Consider the following 13724-nt stretch of genomic DNA (forward strand, 5'->3'; position numbering starts at 1 on the left):
GTTTTTGGGCTTCCAACTCTACACAAAGTTGTAATTGTTATGAGGGTTCCAAAGTGTTGGAACACCACAAGGACAATCTCTTAAACATTTTAGGGTGTGTGAGATTAACTTTATTTATACCTCTTAAACTTAAGCCAGGATTTGATCAATACAATCTAAAAAAGACTTAAAATGGTCTTCACTTGCAATGCTTCAAGTCTTCTAGAGTCTTGGATTTTCGACGACTTTGGCTTTCCGAATGTGGTCAAATGAGTGCTTCTTGGCCTCAATCCAAGCAATCTTGTCTTAGCACAATTAAGATCTACAACTTAGACATCCAAACACATTAGTGATATAAAATCACTTGTGTATTGGAATTATCAAAAGAAGATGGGAATGCCAAGGTGGGAACCATTGGGCTTACAGTATTCGTTTTGGTTACAAATGCCATCATTATTAAATGGAAAAATTTCCAAGTGACGTTGGAAAAATAGGGAAATGTCTGATTGAAGTCACCGAATTTGCACATGTCCAAGTGGTGTCGAAACCCAATTCCCGCATGAAAAATGGACCGAAATGCCCCTTGTCAAATCAAAAAGCTTTTTACTTACTTCCCTTGCAAGTAAACCATATTTTCATCTTCTTCTTCACTCTAAGCCATTTTTACAAGAAGAAAGAAGAAAACCTCAACTGTATAATCACCATGTTTTCATCTTCTTCTTCACTCCAAGCCATTTTTACAAGAAGAAAGAAGAAAACCTCAACTGTATTCTTTCAAATCATGGAGAATTTGAAATCCTTTTACCTTGTCTTTCTCTCTCTCCTCCTAAATAGGTAGGTGGAAGTTTTTTTTTCAGGTTTTTTTATATCACTGGTTTTTCCGGTTTACTTTCCAGGGAAGATGGTGGGTTACATTGATAATCTGTCGTTTAGACTTGATACCCCCTGTAAATATTGGATAACCCCCACTTATGTTTGGAAACGTTGTTTTTCTTATAATATGAAAACTATTTTAAAACTAATAACTAATATTTGGATTTTTTAGTTTCATTTTGTTAGTGTGCTCTGAAGAAGTTGGTATGGTATAAATTGATAACCTCAGTAAAGAATTAGATAACCTTTTTAAATTGATAACATCAGTATAAATTGGATAACTTCTGTATATAATTGGATAACCTCGGTATAGATAACCTCAGTATAGAATAAACCACAGTATACAGTTGGATAACCTTAGTATAAATTGAAAACCTTTGTATAATAAGATAACCCTTGTTTATACTTACTAACCAGTTGATATGCCCTACTTAAAGTTAATAAGCAGATGATAGGCCCTCTTTGAACTTGGCATACTATATGTATAACTTGGCATCCCGTATGTATAATTGGATAACCCTTGTCTATAATAGGGTAACCCCTCTGTATGATAGGATAACCCTTGTTTATACTTAATACCAGATGATAGGCTCTCTTTGAACTTGGCATACGATATGTATAACTTGGCATCCCATATGTTTAACTTGGCATCCCTTATGTGTAATTGGATAACCCTTGTCTATAATAGGATAACTCCTCTGTATGATAGGATAACCCTTGTTTATACTTAATACCAGATGATAGGCCCTCTTTGAACTAGCCATACCATATGTATAACTTGGCATCCCATATGTTTAACTTGGCATCCCTTATGTCTAATTGGATAACCTTTGTCTATAACAGGATAACCCCTCTGCATGATAAGATAACCCTTGTTTATAGAATTTAAAATTTTGATAAGTGATTCATAAATAGAAGATAGGCCTAGTATCCAATACATAATCCCTATCTATACATAATAACCCTTGCTTACATGTTCAAATTTGACTTGAAATTGTAATGTTTTTACATATGTGTTTCAAAACTACATTGTACACAATTCATAGTTGCTATGTCAATGATATATAGTAGATAGACCTTGTATCCAATCGATAACACCTCTGTGTATTTCATAACCCCTTGGTTAGAGCTGCCAATCTGCTTGCAATTGTGATATTTGTAATGTATAATCTTTATAATTTGTTCTAGACTTGACGTAAGGGATCCTTCTTGAAATTGTTAATATTTTTAGGCCATGTATGCAATAAGTAAGACCTATTTGTCCCTTATAACCCCTCTTTATAACTGACAATCCTTCTTGAATTTTTTATCTTTACACATGATTGAAATTGTGTTCATTTCGTATTGTTGTAGGTATTTGTAAATGCCCGAGTTTCTTTTACACTATGATGGTTATTTGAAGGATGAAGTTTCTTGGGAATATGTCGGAGGGAGGAAGTCATTGATTTCGGTGAGCCGTCAGATTAGCTTGTTAGATTTTGAAGATCTTATCCGCAAAACAATGGGGAGTATAGGTAGGGAGGTGTTACTATCGATAAAATGTCGATACATTGTTGATCCGTACATAACCACTTTAGTTGATGTTGGTAATGACGATATCCTCCAGTCTCTGATGAAGATTTTTGACAAAGATGCGATCAATTCTGTGATGTTGTACATAACCCAAAGCAGAAGCCCCGAGAGTATTAATTCAATGAATACGTCTATGCTTCCCCCGAACAATGTGTGTATTTCTGAACCCTCTCATCATCCACCAATATCTTCTGTTTCGATTCCACCTCAAAGGGATAGAGAATGCAGAAATGTGAAACGCCCATACTTGGAAGTGGATTTGGAAAAAGACTTTGAAGATGAATTTGTTAGTGTTACAGAAGGTGATTCAGCCCAACCTAATGACAGTCAATGGTATTGTACTTCTTCAAGAATGTTTCAAGACCTCTTAAACAAAGGATTTAGTGATGATCTGTGTATGAACGATGTGGAGTTTACTGTGGACCTCTTAAAAATGGCTTGGAGTGAAGAAGAAGATGAAAACATGGTGATTAGACAGTTGAGGTTTTCTTCTTTCTTCTTGTAAAAATAGCTTGGAGTGAAGAAGAAGATGAAAATATAGTGATTATACAGTTGAGGTTTTCTTCTTTCTTCTAAAAATGGCTTGGGGTGAAGAAGAAGATGAAAACATGGTGATTATATAGTTGAGGTTTTCTTCTTTCTTCTTGTAAAAATGGCTTAGAGTGAAGAAGAAAATGAGAACATGGTTTACTTGCAAGGGAAGTAAGTAAAAAGCTTTTTGATTTGACAAAGGGCATTTTGGTCCATTTTTCAGGCGAGAATTGGGCCTCAACACCAATTAGACATGTGCAAATTTAGTGACTCCAATCGGACATTTTCCTATTTTTTCGACGTCACTTGGAAAATTTTCCTTATTAAATTCCTCATTAAAGATCAGTTGCGGCCCACGTCGACTACCAACTTTCTGTCCAAATGATGGGCGTATTAAGAAAGTACTTTCAACAAAAGATGGTCAATTCATCGTTGAAAAAATCGATCCAGAATGACGTTGGTTTTTGGATTCATTTTTCGACTCAGGGGATTAATTTTCACCTAACTGGTCTCATCTGGACACGAGATCAATTGTTATTATCTCAAAAATTTATCATTAGAAGAGGGGTATTTTGGTCAATTCGTTGGAAGTGGAGTTCGACCCAGACCAACATAATCCTTGTTCTTGTCGGTTTGCACAGGTGTTATCATGCTAAGCTCCCGTTTTCTTAATGAAAACAGATTCCCTCTTTCCTAGCGGCTTACTTATTTTATTTTAGAACAATAGCAATGGAGAGGATTGGAAGTCTATTCAAGGATAAAATGAACCCATCTTAGATGATAGATCATCATGGGTAAGACTAAGAACTTGCAGGAATTGCCTTTAATCTAGGAGCGGTTGTTATGGATATGCAATTAATGCATTTCCTCTGAGGGTGGGATGCTAATGATCTTTTATTGGAGCAAGCGGTTGAAAGCAATAGATCTAATTAGAAAAAACAATACAAAAATATAAAAAATATTGACTTGAATAGAGGATGACAAACAATCTGGGTTGCGATATTGCCGTACGTCCTCGAACACCCACGTTAAAGTATTATTCGGCCCAACTCCGGTGCAAGGATCACATGACCAAACCACGTCGAGGAACAGCAAAAGAATGGATTGTTGGAATGCACCACCCAACAATCTGATCAAGCAAGCACTGGAATCAGAAGTTTTGTTCTCGAAAAATCCTCTTACAGTCTCTTGTTACTTAACTAACAAAGACATGTCTATATCTATATATATATATATATATATATATATATATATATATATATATATATATAGCGATTTGCTAAGGTCCATCGCAAAAGGCACAGACCAGCCACGTTGTGAATGAAGACAAAAGCATTTTGCGGCTAGTCTGACATGCAATAGACCAGCCGCGAAATGCCTTTTGCGATGGACGCTAGCAATTCCCATATATATATAATTAATAAATATCCACATCAATCTAAAGGACCATATCTGTCCGTGCAATTATATAAAATGCGGAATCCCAATCCTTTTGGATAGTACCGGATCATTCAAGTTATGAGTGAGATCGTCCTAGGGATCCGACTGTCGATCGTCACAGGGATCCGACTGTCGATCTTGCAGAATCCTATGGTGGGCCCCACTGCGATCTCGCTCTATAGTTAAACTACACTCGCATTAAGTCAGTGGCCTCCATCGAGATATAACCCTGAAGATGACCATAAGATAATTTCACTCCTAATCACATCTTTTATGTGCAAGTCCTTTCTTCTTGACTACATCTACTGAGTTGAGTCATACGAGGGGTGGACACCTCTTACCCCCTTAGCCCACTCTTGGTATACCATCTTGGTAAAGCGGTGTTCGGCCTCCAAATGCATTTGTAAAATCCTTCAAAAATATTTTAATGTTTCATAAAACATTCCGATAAACCTTTTATCATAAAACATTCCGATAAAATATTTAATAAGCCTACCGCTCTGACAAATTTGTAGATGTCAATCTCTAAATTTTAGGGCGAAGAATCTCATGTTGAGTATCACTATTGGTCTCGAGGGTTTGCTCTAGGATATAGCTCTATCTGAATGTGACTCTCGGACCCACGGACTAATAAGATCCCTCAGGCCTAACGACATATGAAGGGTCATATCTGGTAGAACAATTTTATACTCTCTTGTCCACAAGTTATTCTTTATTTGATCTGGTTTAGTTGTGCGATCTAATCGTTACACCCACTCTTCTTGCTTAGGGTCCACTACCCAGATGACTGAGATAAGTTAGCTCACGACACGTGCATGTAGGCAAGACTGGTGCTAGTTGTATATAGAAAGAGATGTCCAGTCTCTTTCCCAACTATGAACTATTAAGGTTTGCATAGAATCGAGATGCCATATCTCCTTGCTCATTTGGATCTGTGAATCCTTTGATCATGGCATCTCTACTATACTACCTAAGGACGGTCATGTGTCATAAAATAAGCACATCACACACATTCATTAATATAATTACCCATTTATGTCATGAAATAAATCTTTATTGGTTACTTAATATTATTCTACTGGATTTTCAGGGCATATACTCTAACATAACCATATTCCACGAAAGAGTTCTAATAAGAACAAGAAAAAGAAGAGTTCATATTTCAATTGTGGCAAACTGGGCCACTATAAGAGTGAATGCCATCATAAGATGAAGTCACAAGCATCATCAAGTAAAGATAAATTTGTTGCCATAATATCCAAGGTTAATGTCCTCGAGAGTGGGAATGCTTGGTAGATTGACTTGGGCATGACGAGGCATGTCTATAAAGACAAGGCTCTATTTTCAACCTATGAACTGGTTGAGGATAGAATTGTTCTCTATATAGGAAATTCGTCAACAGAGGAAGTCAGAGGAAAAGGAAAGGTGGAACTTGAGTTCATATCCGAAAAATATCTCACTCTCGCCGATGTCTATCATGTACCAAAGGTTAGAAAAAAATTAGTGTATGGAAGTATTCTTAACAAGAATGGCTTCAAACTTGTATTTGTATCATACAAGTTTATTCTATCTGAGGGTGGTACTTTTATTGGAAAAAGGGTATATGTATGAGGGTATGTTCAAGCTTAATATTAATACAGTGAATGTTCTGCTTATATTATTGACTTTTCCCTTTTTTATGGCATAATCGTTCAGGGCATGTTAACAGTTGAAAAATTAATGGCATGATTAAAATGGAATTGATTCTTGTGTGTGTGTGTGTGTGTGTGTAGATAACAATGACTTAGTTGAAAATTTTAAAATATGCATGCAAATGAAAATAGTAACTATGCCTTTTCCTAAGTAGATAGAACTACTCCTTTAGTAGAATTAGTCATAGTGACGTATATGATATACATAGTATCCCCACTAAGAGAGGTAAAAAGTATTTATTACTTTTATTGACGAGTATTCTAAGTATTGCTATGTATATTTACTTAGTCATAAAGATAAAGTTTTAGAAAAGTTTAAAGTTTATAAAACCAAAGTGAAAATTTAATGTGAAAAAAAAAAAGATTAAATACCTTAGGTCTGATAGGGGTGATGAATACAACTTTCCTAATTATTGTGAATTGGAAGGCATAGTCGATGAAACTTCTACTTCTCATACACTACAACAAAATAGTGTAGCATAAAGGAAGAATATGACTTTAACTGAAATAATTAATGCTATATTAGTTAACTCGAGATAAATAATAGTTTAGGGGGTGAAGCCTTACAACACGTCACATATTAAATACGATACCAAGTAAGAAAATAAATATAACCCCTTATAAATTTTGAAAGAAAATAAAACCAAATTTAGATTGCCTTAAGGTTTGGGGATGTAGATCTAGTTAAAGTGCTTAAACCTAAAGTGAGGAGATTAGGTGAAAGGGGTATTGAATGTATTTTCTTAGGATATGCTAGTCATAGTAAGGCATGTAGGTTTTTTTTCCATAGAACTCAATGATTTTGTAGAAGTTAACACAATTATTAAGTCTAGAGATGTTATTTTCTATGAAAATAGATTTACCTCAATTCCAAAAGAAGTCGAACCTAGTACCTCTATGGAACCACCTTAGAACCACCACTAGATATTGGTGAACCTAGTGAACTAAGAAAAAGTAAAAGAGAAAGACACGAAAGGAGTTTTGGTTTGGATTTTATTACATATCAGTAGAAGGAACAAGAGAGAAACTCCATACTTCAACTATGTTAAACTTAACATAGAAAGTGATTCTCAAACCTATGAAGAAGCCATAAGGTCTCAAGATGTATCTTTTTGGAAAGAAGCCATTAATGATAAAATGGATTCTATCATGGGTAACAAGACTTGGAACTTTGTTGACCTTTCACCTGGTTCTAAACCTATAGGCTGTAGATGGATCTTCAAGAATAAGATCAAAGAAGATGGAACCATGGAGAAATTTAGGTAAGATTAATTGTCAAAGAATTTATGCAAAAGTCTGGCATAGATTACTTTGAAACTTATACCCCAATTGCTAGGATCTTAACCATTAGAGTGTTAATTGCTTTGGACTCTATATACAAACTTCACATTCACAAAATGGATGTTAAAATCACATTCTTGAATAGTGAAGCTAACCAGAATGACATGGATGTAGCATGTTTTATTAACGTTAACCACAATGACATAGTAGACGTATCTTTGAATGGATCTAACCATTGTGGTTAACCTAGAATAATCCATGTGACAAACACAAATATACATCAAATCGTGAGATACCATCATTATATATAAGAGTTCCAAGTCTGAAGAGAAAATTTTCTTTGATTTTAAAAATGACGGGCGGTTGTTAGAGATTTTCAAAATAAAGTGGTTTTGGAAATAAAAATAGGTTTTATTTTGAGAAGGTGTCTTGAAGTAGGAGTGATGTGGGAACCAAAAGTTTAGTTTCACATTGGAAAGTGATAAAGGTCGAGATGGGTTAATAAACACCCTCCCACTTCTCTCTTGCTTTTGTAACACATGTAGGTTTTGCAAAAAGGAGGGATCGTGGGACGGTGCAACGCACCGTATGCGCATGCGCACAGTATGGGCAGTAGGGCACTTCGCATGTCGCGAGGGAGCGCTTTAAGTTTTTGAGATTTGGTATGAACCATTGGATCAAGATCGATGTGATCAGATTTTGATCTAGAGTGATTGCGATCTGGACTGTAAGATTGCTCGGATGTGCTGCAACATTGGTGCTCGATCGGGTGCTATGTGGAACGTAGGATCGCGTGGCAACAGTCCAATCGGATGTAATATGGATCATCAGATTGCGGCTAGTCGCGTATCGTCAAATGCCAATTGGGTGCGATCAAGGCCGCATATTGTCGATCAGTCGCGACCTAACGGTTATAAAAGAGGACATGGTTTTTACTTAAGCCAAGAGTCACTCTAGAAATGATCTGAACTGCATAATTGTGATCTGGCGCGATCTAACAGTTAGATAAGCCTCCCGTAGTGATCAGTTGCCATAAAAAGGCGTTTTTAAATAGAGAAGACACCAGGTGGTCTATGCAAAGTCCAGAAACCCACCATTTGCAACATGAGACGATTTTTCATTGTGGTTACTCTACTTTGAAGATTCCAAAGCCTTCTTACTTGATTTAAAAGCCTCTCAAAGTCTCTTTTATTCTGTTATTAGTCATTTTCTCTCTAGTTATTGTTATTCTGCAGAAGCAATAACTAGTTTCTCAAAGGCTTGTTATACTCCAAAGGCGTTTCGGGTTTGTTTTTGCTTGTGCAAGCGTCAACAAACATTAGTAGAATATTACTATTAGGCTTCATTGTATTTTGGAGGCAAGTTCGTGGATCGTCAACAGACATTTGTAGAATATTTATCCTGAGGCAAGTTCGCGAATCCCCTATCCACATCAAATATCAACGTCAACTACCGTGTCTTGAGGCAAAGTAACTTACATTTCTCATAGTCAATTTTTCTACGACGTCTTATTCTAATCTCTTCTTTGTATTCTAGTAACACTCATGGTTAGATCCGTTTATATTTATTTTTATAGATGTAGCATGTTTTATAGGGTTGCAGCTTGAGTAGGGTAAAACTCGACCCGCATCGACTCGACCTGAAAAAACCCTGGGCCAGGTTCAGAAATTGTGGGTTTTGGGTCGGTTCGGGTTTTGAGGTAAAAAACCCAACCCGCGTTACTAAAAGCTATCAGTTAAATCTAAGTGTTATATTTAAGGACCCCTATATTATGTTATATTCCAGCATGGAAGGCTGCGTGTCGAGTAAAGACTAAAAAGCTAAAATCCTTTATTATATTATAATCCGGTATGTATGACATGTTGTGTGTGAAGTAAAAAGCAAAACCCTTTTTCCCCAGGTTGAGAGAGAGAGAGAGAGAGAGAGAGGTGCTTTGACAGCTTCATTTTTTTTGTTCTCTAGCAGTTGCTTTAAATGCTCAAAGCTTGGAAGGTAGAAGCAATGCATGCCTAGAAGCTTTCACAGAACCCAAATCCCCTTCGTTTGATTTTTATCCATGTTCTTCTTTTACAAGAGTTACATAGTTTTGATAGGTAAATGGGGAGGGATGGTATTGTGAAAGGGGTGATTCTTTTAGAAAGAATATGATTTCTCTTTTTGAAAGCCTATAGATATGGCTTTTTGTAAACATTTTATTATTATTTATTGATTAAAATTTGGTTGCCATTGTTGTCCCAGCGAGTCCCGCTGGAGAAAGAGATAGCCACCTGCTGCTTGCATCCATCTTCCACCTCAAGGTTTGCCATTAACGCCCTTCTCTAAGCTTTAGATTTTCATTCAAATTTCAAACCGTACTCTCCTAATTTATAGGCGCCAATTCTCCACAATTTTAGCTGTCCCTAGCTGCCATCCGAATACCCCAAATCAGCCAACGAACCATCAAGAACAGCCACTTATATATTTACCCACAACAGCCCATCCACCCCTTCTTGTGCTGACTGATCACTCATCCCATTCTTCCCATCTCACCCTCTATCCTAAACTACCCAACCGTTACAACCCCAACTATCCCTCTTCACTCCTCTATCGACCATTCATATTTAGACCCTTAAAACTAGTCCTTTTATTCTATCCAAATCAATCCAAACCAATCATATTTCAGCCCTTCAAAACAGCCCCAACATAGCCTAAAACCCTCCATTCTCTGCCCTGTTAACAGCCCCTTGAACCAAAACATCCATCTGACAACTTCTTGATCATAATTCTTTATCACACCTCAACTTTTTCTATATTTTCCCCTTGCATTATCTTTAAGCTTCCGCATCGCGGTACGCCCGTGTTATTATGCGAGGCAAGGGATGTGTGATAGAAGCACATCACTAGAGATGGTATTGTTGGGCAGAGTGGGAAAATGAAATGGGTTCTAGGTATTTTGGAAATGTGTATGATATTTTCATCATTTGAATGGATTTCCTTTTCTATTTTTCTTATACCAATATTTTTAACAAGATCCGATGGACTTTCAACTTCCTAGAAAAGCTAGTGAGGGTACATGAATTTGTGGGACTGCATCAATTTTATTTGCAGCTCCAATTCTAATTTCTAGTTTTATTTGCAGCTTTGGATCCGAGAAGGGGGAAAAACCCGACCCGGCCCGACTCTACCCGAGAAACTATCTCGGGACTCAGGTTGGGTCGGGTTTATGAGTCTCGGGTTTTTCCAAAAGAAACCCGACCCGACCCGACCCGACCCGAGATAGTTACTCGGGTAGGGTAGGGTTCTGGGAAACCCGACCCGAGTTGCAACCCTAATGTTTTATATTAGATGTATAGTTGTGTTAGTCACATGGATTATTCTAGGTTGAATGCCATGACACCAGGCTTTACAAATGGGATACAAAAATGAATGGTTTAGCTTCCGTTGGCAAAGGCCTAAAAGTGACCTGATGGATCAAGGATCTAGGATCTTGATCAAGATGTTATCAATGAATTTTTTTTCCCAGACAGAGCCCAAAGTCCGCTGGGAACGAGCCTGATAGTAACCGTCTTCTTAGCATTCTCACCTTAGAAAAAGAATTGAAAATTTGCACCTACAAAGATACGTGAAGTAACACAGTGAAATAATATCCGTAACCTTTTGTTTGGATAATGGCAGTCCTCACTTCATTAAAGACTTTTTTGATTGGCTATTGATAGCCTTTTGAGAATTGTAGCACCCTAGGACAGCTTAGCAGTGCAACATGGGCTGGCCCCAAGGCCCCCAACCCGTACCCGATGGATTCACCCAGATTTTGGCTCAGGTTGGGTTGGCATTTCATTGGGGTAGGTTGGATTGGAGTTTCCGTTTTTAATTCTGGGTTGGTTTAGGGTTGAGGCCCAACCCAACCGACACTGTCCCCAAATTTTATCGTGATTTCAAAATCTTAGGGTTACGTTTTTTGTATTTTATTTGATTTTGCCTCGGTCCCATTCGTTCCAAACCGACCCAATTTGGAAAATTGAGTTGGTATAAGGTTGAGAGATTTAAAGGCAGGTTGGTTTAGGGATGACCCTCCCTGACCCAAGGCTCGATTTGGGTCGTGTTTTGGGTCCTCGGGTTGGGCTAGGTTGCTAGGTTGGCCTCAACCTTACGCAACCTAGCCCAAGTTGCACCCCTAGGATAGGGAATGTTTGGATGTGCACAAATTTAATTTTTAGAGCACGTTTGGCTACCATGAATTTTTTTCCCTATAAATTGGTGTCTCCAAATGGAGATGAGGATGAAGTGGCTAAAAACGAGGAAACAAAAAACTCTACTCAAAATAAGAACTTTTTCTCGATTTTTAGCCACTTATGAGGCTCATCTCAATTGTGCCCACTCAAATCTCTCTCCTTCTCCCCTGCACTACCCCTCTCACCACTTGGAGACACCGATTTACCATGAAAAAATATTTCCGGCCTGCTAGACATGGCCTTAGAAAATATTTTTTCTCATGATTTCTTTTTCTTTTTCATGATATTTTTTCCCCTTATGTTTGGTTTACATCCTTCAGTTACTTGAAAATTTAAATTCTAATGTTTTGGTCGATGCTGATTAGCATTTTCATAAAAAAAATTATGACAGGAATAATAAAGTGAATGGTGCCCTTGCAAGAGCCTAACGGCAAGGGCGCAACCACACATGTTCTTCATTGCATCACTCCGCAACCGCCACAAACTTGCCTCATGGGAAAATGACCAAAATAACCTTATCTCAAAACTGATGAAAATACCGTCTCATGGAAAAAAAGAAGATCAAAACAGGCCTATCTCATAAAAAATGACCAAAATACTCCTACCATTTCCGTGTAACAAAGTGCCTATTTTTCCCCTCATCCATCGCATCATTCCTGTAGCAATCTCAATTCTAATTAGTTTCAAAACTATTTTATGTTGGCGAAAGATTTGAGGGTGTATGTTTCTGAGCTTTTTGGGTTTCATGAAGCAAACTTGGATATGACCATTTTTAACTCCAATTCATACGACACAACACTATGCCAGAAGAAAATTTGGATTTTCAAAAAAGATTACATAATAAATAATGATTAAAATACATTTTCATACAATGATGGGCTGTTCTCCCTCAAATTCAGATATTACAATTAATGAATCTGTCATGCCAAGGGAGAGTGGCTCTGATTTGGGATTTGGATTAATGACCTGCAATGAATGAGAAAAGTATGAGAATGGGAGCCCATCTTGTCTCATGGTCCTTAAATTAAACCCAGTAAAAAAAAAAAAGACAGCCAAAGTTTACCTTCTTCTTGTTTTTCATATAACCAATGGCAACTTCCCGACGCAAATTTGCCCTCTCAGAAAGCTCAAAAAATGACGGGGTCTCACCTTCTTTCATGTAAAGGCCAATATCCTATAAGAGAAACGAGACTCACATAAGGCAACATTGGCCACAACATAATCTTACAACTTCCCATAGTTTCTCAGAAATTTAGTCAGATATGCATATCTGTATTGAGGGGAGTGGCAATGCAAGCTATAGCCGTATCATACGTTCTTTAGAACTGTTTAATTTCAGAAATTTGAGAGAGAATCAATTTGATGAAAAGGTGTTTACCTTCACATATATCTCATCTCCTTCGGCATTGAGCAGGTCTTTCCACACCTCATTCAGTTCACCATTTTCTGCCACTGTTGTAAAGAAAAGGAGTTCAAATACACAATCCGATTCTCAAGATAGAGCAACAGTTAGGGCCTGTTCGTTTAAGATTAAGGCAACTGATTGTGAGTTCTAAACCAATTATTGGACTCACATTTAAACGTAAATTTGAGTCCAATAATCGGTTTGGCACTCGCAATCAGTTGTAATAATCTTAAGTGAACAGGGCCTTAGCTAGAAGAACTAAATTTGTGAGATGAGAAACCTTGAGCTGTTACAAGGCTCACTATTTCCTCTGCGCCGATATATGTTAGTGATGGCTTCATTTTTGCAATCTGCAGTGATAAAAAAATAGTTCTCGAGTCCATTAACGAGAAAAATTAGTGCATGAGCATACACTCATAAACAAGCAAACAAATACTGTTTTTTTTTTCAATAAAATAAAGTTAGAAAACATTACTTGTTTTCCCAATTTGGTGTCGACAATTTCTGCTACCAAGTTTTCCACCTGTAGTACATATCATCATTATCAGTGACAAACAGATGCAAGGAAGAGGTTGATGCTCCTTTAAGTCTAACAAATGAATATTTTTTCTTAATAGGTATGTCAAATAAAACCCAAACCTCAATGTTATGTACTTAAGGTATCTTAATCAATCACCCCAAGCCTTAATAATTTCATGAACAATAGGTCCAGTGAAGTTCTAACATATTGTGTAAGTGTTA

The 13724-nt window shown here is 37.1% G+C and overlaps 1 protein-coding gene across 2 annotated transcripts in view; it reads right to left on the minus strand.

Moving 5' to 3' along the window:
• Nucleotides 1–12398: 12398 nt before the first annotated feature.
• LOC143887765 (ion channel POLLUX-like protein, putative (DUF1012)) overlaps nt 12399–13724 on the minus strand; it is a 156432-nt gene continuing 155106 nt past the window's right edge. For both annotated transcript variants that reach the window (XM_077391940.1, XM_077391939.1), the window contains 5 exons: nt 13459–13506; nt 13264–13333; nt 12957–13030; nt 12642–12752; nt 12399–12544 (listed from right to left, as the gene is read on the minus strand). In XM_077391940.1, coding sequence (XP_077248055.1) covers nt 12443–12544; nt 12642–12752; nt 12957–13030; nt 13264–13333; nt 13459–13506 — 405 coding nt within the window. In that variant the 3' untranslated portion in view covers nt 12399–12442. The remainder of the gene's footprint in view (nt 12545–12641; nt 12753–12956; nt 13031–13263; nt 13334–13458; nt 13507–13724) is intronic.

The sequence above is a fragment of the Tasmannia lanceolata genome, unplaced genomic scaffold (assembly GCF_043159265.1).
Source record: "Tasmannia lanceolata isolate RefF3 unplaced genomic scaffold, GAP_Taslan_0.1 ptg000012l, whole genome shotgun sequence".
In the NCBI taxonomy this organism is placed as follows: domain Eukaryota; kingdom Viridiplantae; phylum Streptophyta; class Magnoliopsida; order Canellales; family Winteraceae; genus Tasmannia; species Tasmannia lanceolata.